We start from the raw sequence: 21,255 nt of genomic DNA, 5'->3' as shown, positions 1-21,255 counted from the left end.
ACGACTTAAATCTAAAATTATCCTGAGCCCATGTGAGTCAGCAGCTGTTTTTTTTCCACAATATTATGAGTAATAGATGGTAAACAAAGTAAAATACTCTGTTTTTTTAATGTGTAATTTTTAATAAAAACAAGACCCCGAAAAAAAAATCTTATAAAACAGACCCCAAAAAAGACTCTGAAAAATCTCATAAAAACAGACCCGGGAAAATCTTGTAAAAACAGACCCTGAAAATACTCATAAAAACAGACGCGGAAAAAACTCGTAAAAACAGACCCTGAAAATACTCATAAAAACAGACGAAAAAACTTAAACACACACATGTCCATATAAGGAGTGGAATAAAATGTTACACTCTAGAAATTATTTAAGAGAAACCATTGCTGCCGTGCTTGCATGCATATATAACACCAAAAACTAAAAAAAAACATATGGAAATTCACATTTCAAAATGAGCTCAATCACTCCGGGGAGCATAAGCACGAGTCAGACAACTTAAAAAAAAAAAAAAAAAAACTTGAAATATTAATATCTCCAGAGATACAGCTGTGTTCTGAAGAACACTGATGACAAGCATCTTTTATTTAGCACATCTCTGTGCTGCTCTCCTCTGTGACAGACATCAGAACATCACAAGTGAGCTGGGTGTGGATTTAATCACGCGTTCCAGATGTATCAGCGCCCCCCCCCCCAGCAACATGTCTTCCTCTGGCACAGCCCGCGACGTTACACTGGCTCTACAGTAACTTTCATAAAACATGAACCTTCTTTCTTTTCTTTCTTTCGCTCTTTTCTTTATTTCATAGATGAATAATTCATCAGCGGGGAACGAAGCTTATGAATCATGCATAGATTATCTCGCAAATATTTTATTAATAGGATTGTCTTAATTGAGTTGCAGGGAATAAAGCGAGCGGATTAATCTTTGGAGCGAATATGAATGTGGTCTGCAGCTGTGGTGAGATGAAAGCGTTTGTAAGAGAAAAAAAAAGTGCAGCAGAGTGAATTTGATCAGATCAAAAATGGAGTAAACACGCAGAAGCTTCTCTCACTTATTCAATTAAAACCAATTAAAGCAACGACCGGGCTCCCGACAGGACATGAGCACAATGGGACATCTTTGAGGGTTTTGCACTCATAACCTCAGACAACAAAGGCCAATCGTAATCCCATAAAACAAGCGAGACACATGGTTTCACACAGTGACAGAGTTCAACCACCAGGGGGCAGGATATTGTGAAATACAGGTGATATGACATTTTCCTGTTGATTTCAACAGTTTACATGAGAGCAGAATTCAAAAACGCCATTATTTTTTTTCACAAATAAGTGAGGAATTTTGATTCACTGTTGGCTCAATATTTTTTAGGATGCGTCAAAAATACACATGTGGAAGATCCTCCGTCTTTGTGGAGATCATTTGTGTAAGTTTAAAGGCGCTCTGTAGCAAGTTTGTAGTAGAAAACGTGATACACATCAAGTTATAACATGAAATGCTTACTGTAAACATGTTCAAATTCTTACGGGTTTATTGCTTAGTTTCACATAATGTGAATTTTTATTTTGAAAAACAACATTAAAAATTATTGTAATAACTTGACAGTTCTACCTAATATCATATAAAGTTTCCTTAAAAATACCATTAAGGTTTAATGTCAATATGTGAGAAGTATTAAAATTGTTGTCCTAAAACTCTGATAGTTTCTCATAGTAATGTAAAGCAATCAGTATGTATCACATAACGTATAACATGATAGTTTAATAGGTTTATTCTAAATATGTGAAGTATCATGTCATGGTGTAAAAAAATTAACGTAATAATATAAAAATATGTATTGTACAAATATAATTTGTATCGCGTGATGTATAACCTGATACTTTAACGTGGTACCATGAAACGTTTATTGTAAATATGTGATAAGTATCATATCATAATGTGAATTTTTTTGCGTAATAACGAAAAATATGTATTGTAAAAATATAACATGTATCCCGTGACGTATAACGTGATAGCTTAATGTTATAGTGTGAAAAGGTTATCATAAAAATGTGACAAATGTGTCATCATGTAAAAGTTTTACATAATAACGTAAAAAAAAAAAAAAGGAACATTTACATATCTATCACATAACGTATAACGTGAAAGTTTAATGTGATAGCGTGAAAAATAAATTGTAACTATGTGATAGTAATTGGACACTCTGAATTGACTGCAGAGTGAATAGTTCAATGGTTGTGGCCCTGTGATGAAATGGCGAGCTGTCCAGGATGATAGTAAGTGCATTTTTTTACATAATAACAACATGTATCGCGTGACGTATAACCCGATAATTTAATGTTATGGCATGAAATATTAATCGGAAATATCATAATGTAAAGGTTTTACGTAATAATGTAAAAATATGTATTTTAAAAATATAACACGTATTGCATGACGTATGATGTGATAGTTTAATGTTATAGTGTGAAAAAATAATCGTAAATATGTGTTGATTCTTTTACATAATAACGTAAAAATATTCATTGTAAAAATATAACACGTATCGTGTGACGAATAATATATCAATGACATGAAATCTAACAGAGCTAATTTGGAGATTGGTTTGAATTTAGAGGAGGAAGTTAAAGATTACTGAAGTATTTCTGTTCTGGTTGAGGGTAAATCTGGATGTTGAGCAGTTTAAACTCGACCCCCTCCATGCTCTCCACTTTAAGCTATTTTTTTCCCCCTCCTTTTTCTCTTCTTCCCTTTTTTGATGTTGTCACTCCCAATCTATTGACAAATGAAAGGCCTGTCCGTTGCTGGCAGCTCATTTCGCTGGCAGGTGGCAAACAATTAGACACAGCAAATAGAGGCTGGAACGGTGGGAGTGACATGAAAAGCATGAGACAAAGTTGTATATGTGGTTGGGGTGCTGTGTGAAAGCATTTCAAAAATAATACACTTTGCCGCCGTGGCGACTCATTTTCGGAATGCCAGTTCCCATTAGTGATGTGAGCGGTGAGGGTGACAGCGCGGGTCCGCGGTGTGGCGCAAGGCCGCTTCTGTTTAATCTGTCATCAACGCCCTGGAGACCTCCACCCTCTCAGCTGTCCTTGTGGCCACACACTCCTCCGTCTTCCACCCTATTCATCAAGCCCAGCTCAGCAGCGTCCATGTAATAAATGGAGGAGGTCCCATTGTTCCTCCTGACTCACTGAGTCACCCTGCCTTTTCTCTGGGGCCTGGCAGTGACTACACACACAGGTTTGTGCAGCTGTTCTCCTTAGGACTCTCACTGACTTCCATTCATTTGGACAGAGTCAAAAATCCATGAATCCTAAACTTAACCATAACCAGTTAAAGCCTAACCTTTAAATCAAAACAAGATCTTGATCCTAAACTTTCCCAGTTCCTCACAAATCAGGCTTTGCCTCATTGGGATCAGGTTTTGGTCTCCATGAGGACTGCTGGTCTTGACACAGGGTCAGTGTGTATTGTTCGTCTTAGGACTCTCGCTGATTAATATTCATTTGGAAAGCCTCAAAAATCATAACCATTTCATGCCTATCACTAACCAAACCAAACCCCAATTGAAATCTTAACCCTCAACATTAGCAGTTCCTCAGAAATTAGGTTCTGCCTCATTAGGACCAGTTTTTTTGGTCCCCACAAGGACTACTGGCCCTGACAAGATCAGTGTTTATGGTAAAGAAAACACACAGGATTTGCACACCTCTTCTTCTTCCTTCAACTGTCGGTGGCTTCCATTCATTTGGACAGATGAAACAAAGCATTATCGCTAACCCTTAACCATCACCACAATCCAAATCTTAGCCCTAAACTTTCCCAGTTCCTCACAAATCAGGTTTTGCCTCATTGGGACAAGGTTTGGGTCTCCGGACTGCTGGTCTTGACAAGGCGAGTGTTTATGTTCTTCTTCGGACTCTAACTGACTTCTATTCATTTGGACAGCCTCAAAAATCCTAACCAGTTCTTGCCTATCACTAAGAAAAACAAACCACAATTGAAATCTTAACCCTAAACGTTAGCAGTTCCCTAGAAATAAGGTTTTGCCTCATTAGGACCAGGTTTTTGGTCTCCAAGAGAACTACTGGTCCTGACAAGGTCAGTGTCAGATCTTTGTTCTACAGTGGCACACATTAAAGGTGCTATAGGTAAGAAATGTATTATGTCAAATAACAGGTTAAATTACAATACTGGCAAACCGATCGGTGCTTTATAAGAATCTGAACTGGTGCCATGTTGACATTTTGCAACCAGAAGTTGACAGGGGTCACACATCTCCAGGCTCCTATTAGACGACACCAGCTGTCAATCACACTGATGTCCACCCGTGCCACAATTTATCATCCATTTTTCTCTTGACTCACAAAATTGACGTAACATTCGACATTTGAGCCCATTGACTTCTCAGGAAATGGGCTCAAGTGAAATAAATCAAGTGAGAAGTAGAAGCTCATTTTACCCATAGACTTCCATTCAAACCGAGTCCCATTTGTGACTAGCAGAGTCGCCCCCTGGTGGCTATTCAATATGTTCTTATATATGTAAATGTGTAACTAAACAATACTGAAGCACCGTTTTTAACTTCAAACTCAACTTCTATTGGCAGCTGGCTAACCAGTTTAGAGGGGCATTACTGCCACCTACTAGACTGGAGTGTGGTTCAATCGAGATGGCAGGATAAATCAATCCATCCATCAATATTCTACCGCTTTATCCTCCACAGGAGGCACCAGCAACCCTGGAGGATAAAGCAGTAGAAGATGGATGGATGGAGAACTAGAAGGTTTGGCTGGGTTTTTGTTTTTTGGGGTGGGAAAGAAGTCTGACACTGACACACTCCTCTGTCTGGGGGGGTGGGCATTTTCCAGGATGAAGAACTTCTTTCTGCTACTGTCTCCAGGGAGTCCAGCTCTATACCCACCACCACTGAGTCGTTGTGTGTCCCTGTTCTACACTGTCCACCACAGACTGGTAGTACATACATCCATTTTCTACCGCTTTATCCTCAACAGGACGGTCACGGGGTTAGCTGTGCAAATCTCAGCTGACAATGGGGCGATAGGCAGGGTCACAACCTGGACAGCTTGCCAGTCCATCGCAGGGCCAAAACCATCAAACTATACACTCTCACATTCACACCTACGGTCAATTCAGAGTGTCCAATTTACCTAATTTGTACTGGATGAAAAATCTTGATCTCATTAGATCTCATGGTACAAGATCCGGTAACACACGTTTTATTCACTGTTTTTGGTTTGATTGGGGCTAAATCAGGGTAAAAAATGTTGCTTTTACCTGTCAAAGGAGTGGAACTGCATAGGCAACTTGGCCTGGACATGAGCTTTGGTAGCAGGGTCCGGGTAGGACAAAGCCTCCAGTCCAGTCTCCATTCCTTCCACTGGAGCCGCGACCAGGCTCTTCAGGATGTCCTTCACGCTGATGCCTTTGCTAGGCTGGCTGACGCTCGTGACGGACAGAGGCGGTTTAAGCAACTCCGCGCTGGCCGCGTCGCACTGACTCTCCAGGGACTTCTTCACCTCGGAGGACAACGTGGATATTTGCTCGCTCATGCTGTCTGCCGGCCCGTTACTGCCGTGATCGGGATCAGAACCATTCTGGATGCGGACGAGGTGCTCCTCTCCAATCCCAGAGTCTGTGCGGGGAAAAGTGTTCTGCACATGGAGGACGTCGTCAGAAGGTCCGATACGATCACTACTGCTGTCAAACGCCAACGGAGTTTCTGTGCAACAGAATATACACACAAACACAAAACAATAAAACGTCATTATTCAAAGTATTAGTGTTGCTTCATGCACTTCTAGAACGCTGTACAATCTTATGCTATGTGTTTTAAACTAGGTTATGTTTGCATTGGCCTGAGTATACGGGTACACTTGGCCTTCTGTTACAAAAGATCATTAAATTTTCATGCACACCTCATCCTCCTATAGTGGACAACACTTTAAATCACATCTGTCAAAATCTGATCAAATTCTGAGTTATTTCTCGAAATTCTGAGAAATTTCTTGAAATTCTTGAAAATCACATTTTCATTTTTTTTGGCGGCTATTTAAATGTAAAACTTGGTTCAGTCCCATGAAACAAGTTTAGATGCGTTTATCTCAGCAACATCGAAAAAAAATCAGGATGAATTTTGTCACGCTTATGTTATTAGGTCACAGCTATAAGAAGGTAAAGTTCTTAACAGATCCAGAAAGTTCTTCTGGAACCAGTGGATCAAAATGTAAAATATTCCAGGTGCCAGTGTATAAAACGCAGGTGACAAAGTGTTTAAGCCAGGGGTCTCAAACTCAAATGACCTAGGGGTCTCTGAGAATCACGTCTGGCCAGTAGGGGGCCAGTCAAGTCCCAACTTACTCACAACTTAAAAAGAAACTATTCTACTGTTCTCATCTAACTGTGATTATTTTGACTGAAATTGCGTTATGATTTGGGATATCAGAGGGAATGGACATTTTTACGTCATTATCCCCTTTTTCATTTGAAGAACATTAAATGATTAGTTCAGTTTGTAGAATATGACGTGCACAGGTCAGGACAAAATTTGATCTGAAATGTTAATTTGACATAAATTATTTGACTTTAAGAAATCTTGAGCCTTCTGCAATTTTAAAAATCATTTTGATTTCGGCCACTTCGATAAAAAACTTCAATCAAATGTTCAGCTCTTGTAATGGGCCCCCCAAATGGATTGGGGGGGGCCATATGTGGCCCATGGGCCACAAATTTGAGACCTCTGGTTTAAGCCATGGCAGAGTATTGTTAGGGTTCGAGCACAAGGTGTGTAGAACCCTATTGCATTTTTGAGGGCCTGATTTCTGCGACCGCATCAATCCTGGTTCTGAGAGTCGTCCAGTGACGACTTCCCTTAGGTCATCTTCTGTCTGGTTTAGCGTACATGGACGAAACTTGGCACGCATGTTCATTAGGTTGGGGCGGTCCAAAAAGTCTATGACGACTTTCCTGTGAATCCTTCAGGAAGGCTGCCATGTTGGATTGAACGCCACTTCAGAGGCGTTTTTGGCATTTTCGCACCAATGGTATTTAAATGACATCCCATTTTTAAGTCTGAATTAAATTGGTCTCTTGACAGCTCGGCCTACAGAGAACTCATCACGATGCTCCCAACTTCCACAGGTGAGCTTGATTCCGGTTCATCCTGAGCCCGGTGGTTATTCAGATGTAAAACTGCACTTTTTTAAATATTCATCAAGTGCATCCGTTTCGAGGTCAGCAGCACCTGATTCAGCCAGAGAGTCGTCTAGGCTACCCTCCCGGTGCGTCAGACAATCATGTGCCACTCGCCGCCTGGGAAAAAAATTCCCCCCAATTTCTGGTGAAATTTATGAAGGCAGCAGTGAGAGCGTCTTCTCCTCCCAGCAACCTCTATGATCCCATTCTCCTCTGGTGGATTGCTTGCCTAATGGGCACTGACAGATGGAGCCGAAAATAGCCACGCAGTGGCTCCACTGCCCCAAAAAAACAGCAGTAGTTAGCGAGCACCAAACGCTGCTTTCTCGTCTCATTTCCTCTTCATATTTTTCCCGGCCTCTCGTCTCCTTTTATCTCGTTTTGTTCAATTCACTTCACATTTTTGTGTGAATGGGAGTTGATAAAGCGTCTCACACGGGCAACTCGAGAATCTGAAGTCCATAGAGACAAAAGTTCCGAGATTTCACCTGAAACCCAAAAGTGTTGCCATGTTTTATCAACTCTTTCCCTCTTTTTAACATCAAAAAAAGGGGAATTTCAGACTGATTTGAAAACTGCATGAACTGACTTAACTTGGAGCGTTTTGTTCTATCTCATTAGACTATAAGGAACCAGTAAAAACTGGGAATACCACACAGCTCCTTATATGGACACCCTGGGGTGCAAATCACCAAAATGGACGCCAAAATTTGTTGAGTTGAGGCCATGGTTACAGTCGACGTTTTTGTTTGTCTTAACAGGGTCTATAACAGGGGTGTCAAACTCAAATGACCTGGGGGCCAATGAGCATCTAGTCTGGTCAAGCTGGGGCCGACAAAGAGGAAAAAAAGTGGAAAAAACAACTATTTAGTGGCCGGTGGTCAATATAAGATATTCATTATAATATTAGACAGAATTGCAAAGTAAAATTGCTTGTTTTGATATAAAATGATTAAAACAGCTTAAATATATGTAATTTCATGTTGAGTGTAAAACATATAATAAAGCAATGATTACAACCGAATGTCTTATTACTATTATAAAAAAAATTGCTGGCAAATACATTTAGTCTTATATTCTGTCTCTATTCCATCACCTCGCACAGTGGTTGGCGGGCCGCATGTAATTGATTGGAGGGCCCGGGGGCCACCAGTTTGACACATGTGGTCTATAACATCTTCCCACCAATTTCGGTGGCACTCAATTTTGCCTCTGTTTACACCTTAGGGGGGCGCTATAGAGCCTTTGAGCAACACTGAGTTTTTATGCATGTTAACGCCCTCAAAAATGGCGGATATAATAGTAATCTGATATAATAGCAATAGGTTCCTCGCACAAATTTGTGCCAGGAGCTGTTTCCCTGCCATTTGTTCTTTTGTTCATGAGTGCAATAAACGTTTTCGATTTGTGAATCGTTATCTCAATTCTAAGCAAAAAAAAAAAATAATAATTTTAATAGCTCTTTGGTATGAAATTTAATATCAACTGCCCAACAGAAACTATTAAAAAAGGGCATAATGGAGGACGGTGTGTCTTATATGGTGAGCAAATGTCTTGTCCAGGTCTTTAAAAACCTGGTAAACACAGTTGTCGAGATATGTACCAGGAAGATGCAGGTGTGTGTGTGTGTGTGTGTTACAAATTCTTAGCTGGCCATTTTTTTCACGTGTGAATTCAAAGGGTAAAATCCAGATATTTCTGACACTGGCTTACACTGCCTCTCATTTTTCAAGAGAACGATGATAGGCATCATCTCCATCCGCAGTTTGCTTTCATACTTAATTCTGTCCAGTGGAAAATTATCAGCGCTCATGAATAAATCATAGGCGAGAGAGAGGACAGGATTTCCCCCGCTCCTTTACTGAATGAGCTCCCAGCACAGCTGGCAGCAGCGCTTCGGAAAGTACTAAGGACACTTAACGTTCATTTATATCAGCATAAAATGAGATTATTGAAAAAAAAAATAAAGGTGAGATGCAGCTGTCAAGCACCTGTGCCGGACGGGGAGTTGATCTCCTGGCGCATGACGTAGCCGGGCGATTGGCTGCTCCTGGCAGTTTCACGCTGGGGCTCCAGGATGTCGCGGTACTTGGAGACCATGAGGACAGAGATGAAGTAGACCACAGCCAGAGCCAGGAACTGGGCTTGTTTACTGTCATCCTGTGGAGGAGAATCACAAAATGGTGACGCCACCCACCCTCGATTCTGGAGATAATGCAATGGCTACCTGAGATGATTGTCTCAACAAATGGCAACATTTAATAAAAAAAAATATATATGTATATACTGTATATATTTTGAATTTTCTTTTTGAATTTTTCTTCGCACTTTACTATCTCGCAAGTGCGCTTTACTATTTAGCAAGTGCTCTCTACTATATCACGAGCACGCTCTACTTTCTCGCACATGTATGCGCTTTACCATCTTGCAAATGCGCTTTACTATCTCGTACACGCGGTTTACTAAAGTGCACGCGCAAAATAATAATCCCTTATTAACGGAAAATATCTGCCTATGTCACCTCCAGGGCTCCATAGAAAATAGGCCAATTGTCATGCTGTGTCGTGTTTTTAAACCAAAACAAAAAAAAAAACAAGGTTTCCTGCCTCTGTAACTGCAGCCAAATGTCTGTGACAAACACACGGAGACACTCACCACATCACGGAACACCACAGCTCGCAGACGATTAATGTCCACGTCCTGCAGGAGGCGGTCAGGGTCCTTAATGGGAGACAGGTTACTAGGGACAATCTCTATGGCTGTCCAAAGCGGAGAGATAACACAATATGACATGCTACTCTGCAACAGTCCTGCGTTTTTAACGGCACATATGGAGCTAAAAAAGAATCTGAAGACAGTCAGTCAGTCATTATCTACCGCTTTATCCTCCACCAGAGGGTCGCGGGGGGTGCTGCGCCAATCTCAGATACATCGGGCGATAGGCGGGGTACACCCTGGACAGTTCGCCAGTCCATCGCAGGGCCACACACATAGAGACAAACAACCATTCACACTCACACACACCTATGGTCAATTTAGGGTGTCCAATTTACCTAATTCCCACATTGCATGTTTTTGGACTGTGGGAGGAAGCCGGAGAACCCGGTGAGAACCCACGCACACACGGGGAGAACATGCAAACGCCATGCAGAAAGGCCCTTGTTCCAACCGGGGCTCGAACCCGGGTCTTCTCGCTGCAAGGCGAGAGTGCTAACCACTATTTGCAGTAAAAATGTCTCTGAATGAATCAAATTAAAATTTTCAAACATGCCCCTACCTTGGTGGAAGCCACGGCGTTTAGCAGGATTTCCTGAGTCTTAATGTTGTTGTTGGGAACCGTGGACTTAATTGCCGCGGCGGTGCTGTGTCTGTGCCGGCACTCCAGACAATTCCTCACGGCCACACAACACACTGCACAAACACAAACAAAAACACACAGCTATGAGCATAAAAAATGCAGTCAGCAAAGGTTTCCGGAGGAGGTTTTTACAGAGTAATTCAGGATAATACACGCTTGATATCACGCATGACTTTCTTTAAAATGAATCAGTTATCGGTGATGAGTGTTTGTGTGTTTTTTCCGGGGACACGGAGACAGACACGGGGAGTCAAATGAGCAGCCAGACTGATTTCACACTGAAGGCCAGTGTGTAACAGTCTGACGGTGGTTTCCCCGCTCCACTAATCACAGTGTGGAGTCAACGGGAACAGACGCCACAGGAAACTGAACGGTTTTTCATGCAAATTAAGGCCTAATTTTACAGTTTCAACCTCCAGCTGTGACTCCGACTTTCCAGCCGTCAAAACTTTAAATAACAGCACAAATATTTAGGAATTTGCATGAAAATTAACCAAAAAAAAAGTCCAGATTTATGTTCAACAGGAAACTGGGCTTCTTACAAGTGCTCAATAAGAAGTAGTAAAACAAAACAAACAAACAAACAAGCAGTTGAATAAAAGTAAAAGCCTATCATTTTTTAACTAATGTTACAAATAAATTTACATTTTTTTGGAATAGCACAAAAAAAAAAATCAATTGACCCTTCAGTCCACTAGATGGTGGCAAGTGCTCACTCTCACTAGAGCTGTGGTGCGAGTACATTATCGCGTTACTGGGATAATATCGTATCGTGGTGTCCCGGGGTCGTTCCAACCCCCTATTGAAACCTATGTAAAGAAATAAGATTTAAAAAAAACAAACAAACAAGGTTTTAAGATGTGATTTAAAATAAGGTATGGATGTGATCTGTCTAAGATCAGTGGAAAGAGAGGGTTGCGACTCTCACACAACTTGAAGCTTTAAAAGTAAGTTAAATCATATAAAAACCAAATGTTTAATTAATGTTAGGTCGTGGTGATTAAACCTAGTACAGACCAGCTGCTGAAGTTCAAGGCAAGAATCAAAAATGAGAAAGAAAACGGTGATTTAATCGACTTTGGACAGCAGAACAACTTTGGCATTTTTGATCTAAATGAGACTGTCAAAAACAAACCCTGCTGTAGTATATGTGCCAGGCCTGTACGTGGCGCTGTAACTTTTCACAAAGTAATGTATTGGCTGTATACGCTGAAATGCAAAAGACATTTTTTTAAAACCCCATGGTCCATGCTGGTAGACCAGCATAGACCAGCATAATGATGCTGATAGACCAGCATAGACCACCATGGACCAGCACAGACCACCATGGACCAGCAAAGACCACCGTACTGTACATAGACCAGCATAAACCAACACAGACCAGCATAGACCACCATAGACCAGCATACTGATGCTGGTGGACCAGCATAGACCACCACAGACCAGCACAATGATGCTGGCGGACCAGGATAGACCAGCATAGACCAGCATAATGATGACGGTGGACCAGCATAGACCAGCACAATGATGCTGATTGACCACAATAGACCAGCAAAGACCAGCATAACGATGCTAGTGGACCAGCATGGACCAGCATAGACACAACAAAATGCTGGTTTTTCTAACAGGGAAATTTTGAAATTCTGGGTTCAGCTGTTCTCTGCCTTGTACTCATATGTAAATTCAGTGAATCTATTACTCACACACACACACACAAACGCACACTCACACAGAGGGTAAAATATGCACAAAGGTAGATATGACCTCATGGAGTCCTGGGAGACAAACCAGTGACAAACACAAAGGGCTGCCATTTACAGAGAGAACCTGATTGGACTGCAAATGACTCTCTCTGCTTGTTATGAATTCCCCTTCACATTTTTACTGCTGGAAACTGCAGCGGGAAACCAGCATGTTCTCCATTTAAGTATGCAATTAGCTAAGGACTCTAAAATTAATTAGTTTTGCTGATCAAACAGAGGCTTTCCTGGGATGAGAGGGATTATTAGTGTGTGTGAAGAGAATGCTGCTGTGGTATTTTTTAGCTCATCAATTTTCAGACTAACTGGAAAAGCGTGTATTATACCCTTTTAAATCCCCTCCCTAACTGATACTGTAATTGGTTAAACCCCTTCCTGCACAGAGTGACACACACGCGGTGGCGATCTCACCGAGTCTGAGGCACTGACGCATCAGGCCACCGGAGGACATGTTCTTCTCTGCCTCGATCTCACTGAAGTTCAGGGAACTGGAGAAGACCAGCACGTCCACCAGGACCATGAGACGGGACAGGAACGTGATGGCGGTCTCTGAGGACATCCCCTGCGTCGCCTCGATATTGTCCAACTCAGTCTAACGCAGGAAAGACGCAAGAAGTGTAAAAACAACAAAAATCAACATTTTCAACACAAACACTAAATTCAATGTAAGAAACACTGACATCTAATGGTGAGACGGCAGATTGCAACTCACTGATGCGCTACGGTGGTCTTTATATACTAGAAAGAATATAATTTCTCGTTTTTGTAGTGAGGTTTTGCTTCAAAATGTAAAATGTACGAATGAACTGCTGTGGAAGCATGTAGACACAAGATGGCCGCCTCTGTAAAGCAAGGCCGTTGCCTCAAGTGCATATTAAGGGCTTATTTCCAGGCTTGTTGCTAGGTAAATACACTGGTTGCAGAATGGACCTGCTGCGCTCTGGTTCGCACAGCTCCGCCAAGTTACACTGCTTGGGTCTCACTCAGGTGTTTGTGATGTAGTTGTGGCGTCAAAACGGGATGTTTTATTCTGAAAAGTAAACCGGATCTTTCATTTTTCTTACTTCTCCCGTTCGTGCTGAACACTCCGACCCCGCCCCATATCGGGGGTGTGGCTAGAGGAGGACGGTTGGTGACAAAGCACCAGGAAGAGCCAGCTAATATGAAAATTCAAATGTAATGGGAGGTGTTTAGAGAGGCAGTACATACATCTATTTTGAACACAAAATACATGATTAAAATACTTTACACAAAACTGCCAAGAGACCTGGATCACTGAACAACATTACTAAATAACAAATAATAATAGAGTTTTAAAGTGGTTTAGGGGTTTAGTTACTCTTTAAACACAAACTCAACTATGGTTAGTATATTCAATTTTTGCCAATAAAATCTTTAAAATGTCACACTCTGGAACTTTAAGTATGAAAAGGACAAAAGTGCGTTGAATGGGGTTGAATGACATTCAAAACGGTGGGGGGGTTTTTGTGTTACAGCTAATGGCAATTCAGTGTAACTCTACCTCAAGTGATATTGCGTCAATCCAAACAAAAAGACAGTTGAAACTGTGAGTAATGCATAACTTGTCAGATAATTTCACACCAATAAGTTTCTAATTTTACCTCCAGCAGAAATGGTTTACAATTAATTATAACCTTCGGAGAGTTTTCCTGCAGTTGTATGCTTCACTTTCTCCACATACAGCTGCTATTTTTTTTATAGTTTTTCATGTATTCACATTCAGCCTTGACACTAAAACTACAGTAAAGAGTGTCACTTTTACGTCATTCTGCTGGTGGAAGAACAATATCATTATCAACACATGTTTTTCTATTTTTGCTGGGATCCGCGAGCAAAACCCAACTCCGACACTCAAAAATAGACAATGCAGCAGCAGCAACAGCAGCACACACACACACACGAGGCAAAATAACAACATACAGCAACAAAATCAGAAATTATGAGAGAAATCTGCCACATTTTATACGTATTACATACAAATGAGCTGTGAAGTCTGATCTCACACAGACACTCAGACTGTATCAAGACACCAGCACTTATAATGAGCGACCACAAGATGGCAGTAGACCCCTTTGGTGAAAGTGGCGACGGTGCACTTACAGTGGGAGAGGTGGCCGCAGAGAGCAGAGGTAAGATCCCGCCGCAGGCAATAATGATGTTGTCGACCATTTGTGAAATGAGGTGGATGGTGTTGTGCACAAATATGATGTTTTCATTACTGTTAACAAAGTCCATGACAGATTTGGTGGAGTGGCTGCAAGGAAAGGCAAGGTGGGGGGGAGGAGATTTAAATCAATTAAATGTGGAGTAATATAAATAATTTACATAAAAAGGCAATATCTGTCTAAAACAGCAATAAAATGTTGTAACGGTGAGAGACACCCACACACACACACACACACCTCCTCCAAACATGGACGTCACTCTCCAGAGCAAACAGCAGGTCAGTGAGGAGCCTCTGGTGCATCGTCGACCATTTGAACTCCGGGATGCGGAACATGGTGGTCCGCGGGCCGGGACTGAACTGGCGTCGCTGTTCCTCGGTCATAGGCGTGGCCCTGAAGCCCAGGTCCACGTGGACGTCCCTCTCCGTTTGAGCGGCGACTCGGCCGTGAAGACCCTGGCAGCACGGGGAGCAAGCGATGAGTACGATCGATGAATTTAACGTGACGTTTAATAGAACGATCAACGAGAGAGGGCCATTTCCATATCACCAAAAAGAAGGACATGGGACTACGGCGCAATAAGATTTTGTCCATGGTAACGACGGTAGGATGATACCGTAATTATGAGAGACTATTTCATTTATGATATATCACGATGTAACAGAATGTATGTGTAACGGCCACTGATTGGTCAGAGAGTGTCGCCACAGGAAGAGTCATGAGCACGACGTCCGACACGAGAATCAAAGTGAAATAATGCCGAACTGTAGATCAGTTAAAAAATCCCTGAAAACGTGCATTAATCTCCAACATTTAGCCAAGGAAATGTCTAAAATCTCAATATTTATTCAGCAAATTGGGGATGAATCGCCCTACTGCGAGGACAGAGAATAAAAACGCTGAGAATGACGCCACTCGGGCATAAAGCGAATGCTAACGCTAACTCTGCAGCTACAGTCACACTAGCAAGCCTTTAAGTCAGCACACAAACGTTCTTAACAGATATTAATGAGAGTAACTGTGTTGGCAGAGCAGCGTCTGTTCAGAGAGAAGCTATTGAAGCTGATTTGTCTGCAAATAAATGTCCAAACCCTTCGAGACAGAAGGTTTGTGACATTTTTGGGGGGCTAACGCTGCTGCTGCTCTCTGCTCTTCTTCACTACAATCTTTGAGCTAAAAGCAGGAAAAGGTCACACTGTCTCCTTCCCTCTGCATACAGTTATATATTTAAGTTTATATCTGCCAGTGTTTATTCCAAATGAACAGAAATAATCACGACAAAATCACCATTTGTGGCCCTAAAAAACTCTAAACGACATCCTTATCATCCGTGTCACTAACTCTTTCAAACTGGGGCCTTTAGTAAGCAAGTAAAGCTTATTTATAAAGCACCTTACACAGATATTAAAAAAAGTGCTTTACAATAAAATAAATACAATGAATAATAAAAGAGACATAAGAATAGAACATAGACACAAAGACACAGAGTCTTAGCCAAAACCCTCTTCAATCTAAAAGCCTTCTTTAAGCAATTCAAGGCTTTTAACGCTTTAAAATGTTATAATTCCCCCGTCATTCTCTACCTACACAAAGGAAATGTGAATAAAATACAAGATCACTCACAGAGCACAGACCTCCACCGAAGATTGAACACTTTGTCACCTGGACTGTTTACATTAAGAACAAGAACTTTCTGGATCTGTGTAGAACTTTACCTGCTCATAGTTCTTAACATCTATGTATCTTACAAAAACATAAAAACACACCTCTGAACCTGTCAAACGGGACTGAACCATGTTAGATTTAAATTGCCGCCAAATCTGTAATACATACCTACAGTTTACCTATGTATCTACAGTTTTGCCCATTTTAAGAGACTGAGATTTCTTGAAAACTTCATCAGTGGGCAGATTCTTACTTGTGGTGATCACCTACCCATCATCACATATACACGTCTGAACTACCCATGTTAAACTGGAGTTGCCGCAAAATCCGTAATCCGTAATCTATAGTTTTGTCAATTTCAAGAGGTAGTAGGATTTCTTGAACATTTTAAAAAACAATTTTGGTGACGTCATCAGTGGGAGGATTCTTACCAAAATTGAATGGGATCATACTTTGGTGATCGCCAAGACGTCGCTGAGATTTACACATGTTAAATTTAAACTGCCCGCCAAATCAGTAATCTGGATCAGAACCAGAAAAAAGTTAGCCTGATGGTAGAGTGTCGGTTTTGACAGAGATATTTCTAATTTCATCCCCCATGATAAGAGATTTTTGTGACGTCATCAGTGGGAGGATTCTTACCAAAATTTAAGGGGAACATACGTGGGCGATCACGTAAACAATTCATAAAACTGCAGACAACATTAAAACACCACCTCCTAGGTGAAGGTAAGTAAAGACTAATAATTGTGTGCAAAAAGACTTGAAAAAAGTTGAAAATCTATAAAAATATAGATTATGGGCAACATACTTGGACGATCGCTTACCCATCACAAAGAATTCAGAAACTGGAGACGGGAAGTTAAACCCACGCCAATGAAAACATAACCTCCTTGGCGGAGGGAAACAACAGGCTACAGTAAATGCAACCTCGAAAACAGAATATAAATGAGTCAGCAAAGTGCAACAAACAAGGCCGTTTTTTGTTAAAAAAAAAAAAGCAGCAAGAATTAATTAAACCAGACCAATTACAGTTGAGAAGTACAAAAAGGCACAGAATAAATTCTGTCTTCCACTGGCTGCCTGCATAGATAAAAGAGCGTGACCTATGAGAAAGAGAAAGGAAGCAATGAATAAATCCCAGGTGATTTTTTACAGAAGAAGAAAAAAAAAATATATACTTTGTCTATTTCTGCCCTTTGTTGGCTCAGCCAGCTACAGAATTTGAGCAACCCAGTTTCCGGAGTCTCAGAGGGACGTTGCTGGATGTGCACCGGGCCTTTTTGTCCCTATTACAAGCCGAGTTGGGGGGAAGAGAACAATCCCAGTGGGTCTGATAATGTAGAACTGTTCACTACAGGCCAACACATACCGACAATGGTAAATGGTCTCCTTCCTCACTTCCCCACTCTATGAACCTTACACTCCAAACACTGTTATGCTGCTCCCTAGTTAAAGCGCTCAGGTTATTTCGACTGGACGTCAATGAATCTATATGCTGTGTGTTTCTGATACAGTTACCCAAGCATTGTCCAATGCAACCCATTCAATTATATATATACATATATACATATATATATATATATATATATATATACACACACAAGCTGCTTTAGTGTTTTAATTACAGTTGTCCACACTATTATTAGGGTTGGGAATCATCGCCCACGATATAATCAATAATAGAGCGTTACGTCACGATATCCATTTGACTGATGAAAACAAAAAATGTTAAAAGTTTCTCTATTTATTCTCAACGCAGAGAACAAAGGTCATAAAGTCTTTGTATATTGTGAAAGTTCATGACGTCCTCTGATTAAACTTTGTTTAATAACACCAGGAAAACCTAAAATCAGTCATTTCAGACCACTGCAAACGACAGAACCATGTAATGAACTGGGTTAAAAACCTATACTCCAGACTAAATAAGTGATTGATTGATTTTCAGTGTCCAACACCTTTTTTGTTTTTTTAATGAACGTTATGGCTGCGGACAGCGGATACCAGAACTTCGACACCATCTTGGATGACAAACGGCAATACTGCAGCACATCTGCCAAAAGGCCAATCTGAGGAAGCTGAGTGATTCAAATCCTGACAGTTTGCTTAACTTGAAATGTTTTGTTCGACTTTCATCGAGTTTCTTTGAACCTTTGCACTAATTTGTCGGTTTGGCAACTTCAGCATGGTGAAAGAAAAGAGGTTAAGTGGTGTTGTACTGTAAAAATCATTGGCACTGAGAGACATAACCGTAACGAGGTCTACCAAGGCAGAGTCACCCAGAGGGCAAAGGTCATCCTAGCTGACTCACATCAGAATTTCGTCCTCTCTTATCAGATGCCAGCTGTTGATTTTTTAAACCATCTTATGTTCTGTGACGAAGAACTTCAAACTCTCTATGTGTACTTTTTATTTACTGTATTTACTCCATGTGGGAATTGGTCTATGGCAGACCTGAGGACAATGAAGACTTTCTGACAAACCTGTGTGGTGGCCGTTGTCTGAATCTTCTTCATCTCCTTGTCTTTGCCATCGTCTGATCTCTCCGTGTCAGAGCTGTTGTTCACTGCATCTGCTGCGCGGCTGGTCTTAGCAGCCGCTGGGTCCACATCACACACAGCTGCCGCTGAGCCCTCGCTGACCTCTGGGCTTTTGGAGGCAGCCTTCGTCTCAGCGCCAGCCACGGCGCTGATGCCCTCCAAGGCCTGCAGTTCAAACTCATCCTTCTCCAGGATGCTGGGTAAAGAGCCAAGCCCAGAGCTGCCTGTCATGTGAGCGAGAAGGCCCAGCTCATCACTGGCACTGGTGTGCACAGAAGGGTTTAAGCTCGGCAGGACCAGAGGCTCAGCTGGAGTCAGATCAGGCAGGAGCTTGTCCTCCATGCTGCCGGTCACCTTGTCAAACAGGAAGTTGTTGCCGATATCGTCCTTGTCGTCGTCTAACGTAATGAGGGGGGGTGCGGTCTGCTCGTCCATGCTGCCTTTTGGCAACAACACGCTGTTGGCATTGCTGTTGAGCTTTTCCACCGCAGCACAATAAACATTATCCAACAGAGAATCCACCCCCAACAGCGATCCATTCTCTGAAACTACCAACGTTTCAGAGGACAAGTCCATGTCGTCAAGTTTAACCTCCGTAGCCTCCACCTTCTCGGCCTTAATGTCCACCAGAAGTTCATGAACTTCAACCCTGACACCGTCTACCGCACCCTCCATTTCACTCAGACTCTCTTCAGAAGCCTTCCCTTCAGCGAGCAGGTTGCGCGAGTCGGCGCTCTCATAGTCCGTGTCACTCTCAGGTGTGTGGGAGTTATCGTCCATTTCTATGGCACCCTTGATGCCCGACGCCTGAGCAGACAGGCCAGAGATGGTGCTCACTAACCCCTTCTTCCCTTTCTTTATGTTCTCCTCCTCCTGCCGCTGGTATTCTTCGTACATCTTTGCCAAATATTCTTTATGGGCCTCATATGTCACCTGTAAAAATGACATGGTACAGCAGAGCAAAATTGCTTTAGTGGCAAAGAAGGTGTATTCAATTGGTACGTTGCAACGTGGCCAGTATCAAAGTATGAATCAGTGTAAGCAACGGTGCTAATGATATTTGTGTTCTACCAATTCCAACTATGCTTTAGGACGGTTGGGATTCAGAAAATGCAAGAATAGTTGGCTAACAGCTAGCATTTTTTTGACTTGCTAGCCATCAAGGTAAACAGGTGCTCAAAAGTTTGGGCTTCCTTTGCAAAATTTTGGCAAAAGGCAGCTGTATGAAACAAAAGAGGTAAAAAAAAGGATAGTTGCTAGAAACACTAGCAACCCCACAAAACAACACATACAAATACAAAAATGTTCACACACACAAAAAAGCAAACTACAGCTCTTGATAAACTTGAGGCAGCACAGTGTATTTGACTGTATAGCTAAACTAAACATTTCTGCTGCTGTTGCTAACTGTAGTGTAGTGGTTTCTGAAAGCTGAGAAGTTGCACGTCAAAGCCGACGTGTGGTTATTACGGTAATTTCAGTCCTGCTGTTTCAGAAAGTCGGCGAATCAGTGTCTTTGTCGCCAGAGAGGAGAGAGTTGGAAAAACTGCCTGTACATAGTTATTTTAAATATGTTTTACAGTGCTCATATTTCAAAGTAACTGCAGTATAACTTGGTTTTTCTTCAACGTTATTCTGGAAAAATGGGCAAAAGCCAGAAGCGGCCCACAGGAGGGTCCACCCCGGCCCGTGAGATCATTTGTGATAAAAAATACTTTATTTTTCAGTTCCAGATACATGTGACTGAATGTTTTGTGCCTTTTAGATCCACTATGCCGGGCAATTTTCTGCCCCTTTACAGATACAGGTACAATCCCCAGCTACCTTTCATTTTAAATAGTCTTACTCCAGACTCCGTTAGCATCTCTTTTACGAACTTCTAATCCACTGGCTCAATAATACCATAGCTAAAGTCAGTCAAAAGGAGTCCAGTGGTTAAATAAGAAGAGCCTGCCCTCTGGTGGTGATATAAGAAGTACACTTTCTCACAGGTCTCTGCTATTATTGTTAAGTATCTGTATTTGTACAACCCTCGCGATACCTGTACCAAATGTCATTCGCGCTGTACCTGCGATGAACGCAACCGAACAGATTATCCGTGGACAGCGTCAATCCGTGTTTCCTGTTTGAAGTACGGGTTTCTCACCTTAGAGTGGGCTATCGAGAGCGTGTCCACCCACACACGCCAGCCTCCCCACTCGTACTTGATGGCGTGGTAGAGCAGAATGCGAAAGATGTTGTATACCATCTCCGTGACCTTCTGCTCGTCAGAGTTTTTCGGATTGATGTAGCCGAGCGAGAACATCCAGTCCTGCCACACCGAGCACTGGAGTAGACACCTGCGACGTGAACGTCACAACAAGGTCAACGCGTGAATTTACTTGCGTTTCACGTTACAGCAGACTGCTTTTGATCTTAAATTAATTTGGTTTGTTTGTACTTGGCGGCAGTATCTGTGGAAAAACAAAGTGGTGGCCGAGACAGAGAAGGTCCAGCAATTAAAAGCCAATTAAACATTTTCTTT

General features: G+C 41.8%; 1 protein-coding gene across 1 annotated transcript in view; it reads right to left on the bottom strand.

Moving 5' to 3' along the window:
* LOC122773522 (neurobeachin-like) overlaps positions 1 to 21,255 on the bottom strand; it is a 232,432-nt gene that overhangs the window by 153,906 nt on the left and 57,271 nt on the right. Inside the window, exons 21-29 of the mRNA XM_044032280.1 lie at positions 20,878 to 21,070; positions 18,675 to 19,664; positions 14,764 to 14,981; positions 14,462 to 14,615; positions 12,752 to 12,932; positions 10,500 to 10,633; positions 9,878 to 9,943; positions 9,214 to 9,382; positions 5,306 to 5,750 (exon numbers count right to left, since the gene is read on the bottom strand). Coding sequence (XP_043888215.1) covers positions 5,306 to 5,750; positions 9,214 to 9,382; positions 9,878 to 9,943; positions 10,500 to 10,633; positions 12,752 to 12,932; positions 14,462 to 14,615; positions 14,764 to 14,981; positions 18,675 to 19,664; positions 20,878 to 21,070 — 2,550 coding nt within the window. The remainder of the gene's footprint in view (positions 1 to 5,305; positions 5,751 to 9,213; positions 9,383 to 9,877; positions 9,944 to 10,499; positions 10,634 to 12,751; positions 12,933 to 14,461; positions 14,616 to 14,763; positions 14,982 to 18,674; positions 19,665 to 20,877; positions 21,071 to 21,255) is intronic.

The sequence above is a fragment of the Solea senegalensis genome, linkage group LG8, assembly GCF_019176455.1.
Source record: "Solea senegalensis isolate Sse05_10M linkage group LG8, IFAPA_SoseM_1, whole genome shotgun sequence".
NCBI lineage: Eukaryota > Metazoa > Chordata > Actinopteri > Pleuronectiformes > Soleidae > Solea > Solea senegalensis.
This window is presented reverse-complemented; position numbering and strand designations above follow the sequence as displayed.